Source organism: Kryptolebias marmoratus, unplaced genomic scaffold, assembly GCF_001649575.2.
Source record: "Kryptolebias marmoratus isolate JLee-2015 unplaced genomic scaffold, ASM164957v2 Scaffold137, whole genome shotgun sequence".
In the NCBI taxonomy this organism is placed as follows: domain Eukaryota; kingdom Metazoa; phylum Chordata; class Actinopteri; order Cyprinodontiformes; family Rivulidae; genus Kryptolebias; species Kryptolebias marmoratus.
The window spans coordinates 4881-7573 of record NW_023665871.1 but is presented as its reverse complement, the minus strand read 5'-3'; the positions used below and the strand labels follow the sequence as shown (position 1 = coordinate 7573).

General features: G+C 46.7%; 1 protein-coding gene across 1 annotated transcript in view; it reads left to right on the top strand.

The window, feature by feature from the left end:
* Positions 1-716, top strand: part of rtcb (RNA 2',3'-cyclic phosphate and 5'-OH ligase) — a 4608-nt gene extending 3892 nt beyond the window's left edge. The window contains exons 10-12 of the mRNA XM_017404762.2: positions 93-203; positions 285-404; positions 475-716. Coding sequence (XP_017260251.1) covers positions 93-203; positions 285-404; positions 475-582 — 339 coding nt within the window. The 3' untranslated portion in view covers positions 583-716. The remainder of the gene's footprint in view (positions 1-92; positions 204-284; positions 405-474) is intronic.
* The last annotated feature ends 1977 nt before the right edge of the window (positions 717-2693 follow it).

Here is a 2693-nt window from a genome sequence, read left to right as displayed (position 1 = left end):
ACGCCCCTCTGATCCCCGTAGATTACCGGGTACGCCCCTCTGATCCCCGTAGATTACCGGGTACGCCCCTCTGATCTGTTCCTTTCCTCCAGCTCACAGGTCAGCCGGTTCTGATTGGAGGAACGATGGGAACCTGCAGTTACGTTCTGACGGGAACCGAACAGGGAATGACGGAAACGTTCGGCACCACCTGCCACGGAGCGGTACGAGTCGGGCCGAACGTCTCGGACATTTCAGAACCGGGATGTTTGATTCATGAAAGCGCCTCCGGTCCTCTGTTTCAGGGTCGCGCCCTCTCCAGAGCCAAGTCCCGCAGGAACCTGGACTTCCAGGACGTTCTGGACAAACTGGCCGACATGGGCATCGCCATCCGGGTGGCTTCACCCAAACTGGTGATGGAGGAGGTGAGGAGGACGTCCCGCCATCACCGCGGAGCTAAAATCCCTGAACTGAAAGGTTTCTGTTTCCTTTCAGGCTCCAGAGTCGTATAAAAACGTGACGGACGTCGTCAACACGTGCCACGATGCTGGGATCAGCAAGAAGGCGATCAAACTGAGGCCCATCGCTGTGATTAAAGGCTGACGCGTCGCCACGCCGCTCAGGGACGTTTTTCTTTGTTTTGGAATTAAACCTGGAGGAAACTTTTCAGTTTTTGCTGCTTTACAACCCAAATGTTAGACTTCCTGCCTGTTTCACAATAAAAGTGCAGAATATGAGCCTTTTTAAAGCTTTTTATTGTGAAATATTTGACACAGGAGATGTCAGAGTTAATCTCAATAATTATGAACAGTGAGACTGATGCCCAGCTGCTGGTTCGCTCTCTGAAACAGAGTACGGCAGGCAGTTTTATCATATAATCCACTCCCTCCATTCTCAGCAGCCAGAATTAAAATGAAAGATATTTACAAGTAAATCATCAAATTTAGGATAATTTGTGTTAGTAAAACATTTCCAGGTGTTTGAACCTTTAATGGTCAGAGTGGAGATTGTCTTTCTGCTCGAAACAAACCTGCAGGAAGGACACCTGTCCTGTTGGGTCTGTGGACACCTGTCCTGTGAGACACTCAGAATGAAGAGAACCCAACAAATGTCTCATCTGCACTTTGAACTGGAATTCATCTGAAATCTTTCAGTTCAGCAGAAACGTCTAAAATCAGACAGGATTAGATTATGTGGTAAAACAGCCTGCCATACCTGTGGAGCCTGAAACACACGTGCACATCAGTCTCAACTTGATGGCACAAAACCTCTTCACACCAGGACAGGAGTTTCAGTAAAAGGTTCAGAACATGTTTGTCTTTCAGCGACCATCAGGAGCAGAATAAAGGCTCAGCTGCCGTGCACGCCGCCGTGCACGCTCAGATACCATCACATGTACCTTCACTTATTACGGTCGCAGCTGAAGGTCCAGGAAAAGGTTTCTGGCTCCTGGTGGCTCAGCGGTGGCTTGATTCTGGACGAGGACGAGGAAAAAGGACAAACCTGTCCAGAGTTTGAAGGACGAGACAGAAAGGGACAAAACTTTACAGGATTTAGAACAATTTCCATCAACCTGAATGACAGCAGGAACGTTTAGACCTTTGAGGTTAGGGGAGATGTTCTAGTGCCTTCAGTGAAACGTGGCGCCCGGCTCAGCCCGGCCCGGCCCGGATGTTCGCAGTCCCACAGCTGTGGTTTTAATGCCCAGAAGCTTTTGGTGTGAAAGCTGCACAGAAAGCCCTTTAGGCCCAAACCAGAGAACCGAAAGATCAACATTTTAACCCAGTTTGTCCCGGTTCTGCTCGGTCACAGAAACAGGTGGAACATGCTCCCTCCCCTCCCTACTGAGGGTCAGCAGGGCCTGAGCTGATTTTCTTTCTTTGTTTCAAATAAAAATCACTGGGAAACGAGTTAAAACGAGTCCTTTCTGTCAGTCAGAGATTAAACAGCTGAGCACCCGTCCATCTAACTTTATCTTATTGCACAAAAGCATCAAAACTCAGGAAAAACTGAATTTTTGGGTTTGTTTTTCAGAAAATTCAAGTGGAAATAAAAAGAGTTTTTGAAGAAGCTGAAAAAAATCCTAAATGTTTTAATTGTGCAATTCAAACAAGCAGCAGCCGTAAATCCTTTCAGGTTTTAATCTCAGAGAATTTACAGGTTTCTGTCCTCCTCCCTCTGATATGTAGCAGGAAATACAAAAACAGGACGAAACAGGCCACGAAGGTAGAAAATACTAAATACTTTAAATTGAGTGGCTCAAAATACAGAAAATATTATCTAAATATCCAAGACAAGCTGAGACGAGGAGTCTGTGGGACCCTGAATGCATCGTGTTGTGTTCAGAAAGTCTGTAGAATCTGAGACAGGTTATGGCTTTGGTCCTGGTCCGAGCAGGAAGGAAGGAAGGGTTTATATCTGAGGAAACTCTCCCATCCTTTGTCCTCTCATCGTCTCTCACCGTTTTAGAAAAATAGAAATCAGGAAAACATCGTTACAAAAATAAAACCACCCAAGAGTTCGTCCACAAATTCACAAACAGATCAACTCGTATTGCACAGCGAGGACATGAGGACATTAAAACCACCGGAGCGTCCTGCAGAGAGACAACAGCACAGCCGACCCCCCGTCATCTTCGTCATCTTCATCATCTTCAGGCAGGAAAATCCTCTGAGTTTCGGTTGAAGGCACGTAGATCCAAAAACAGGCTGAAG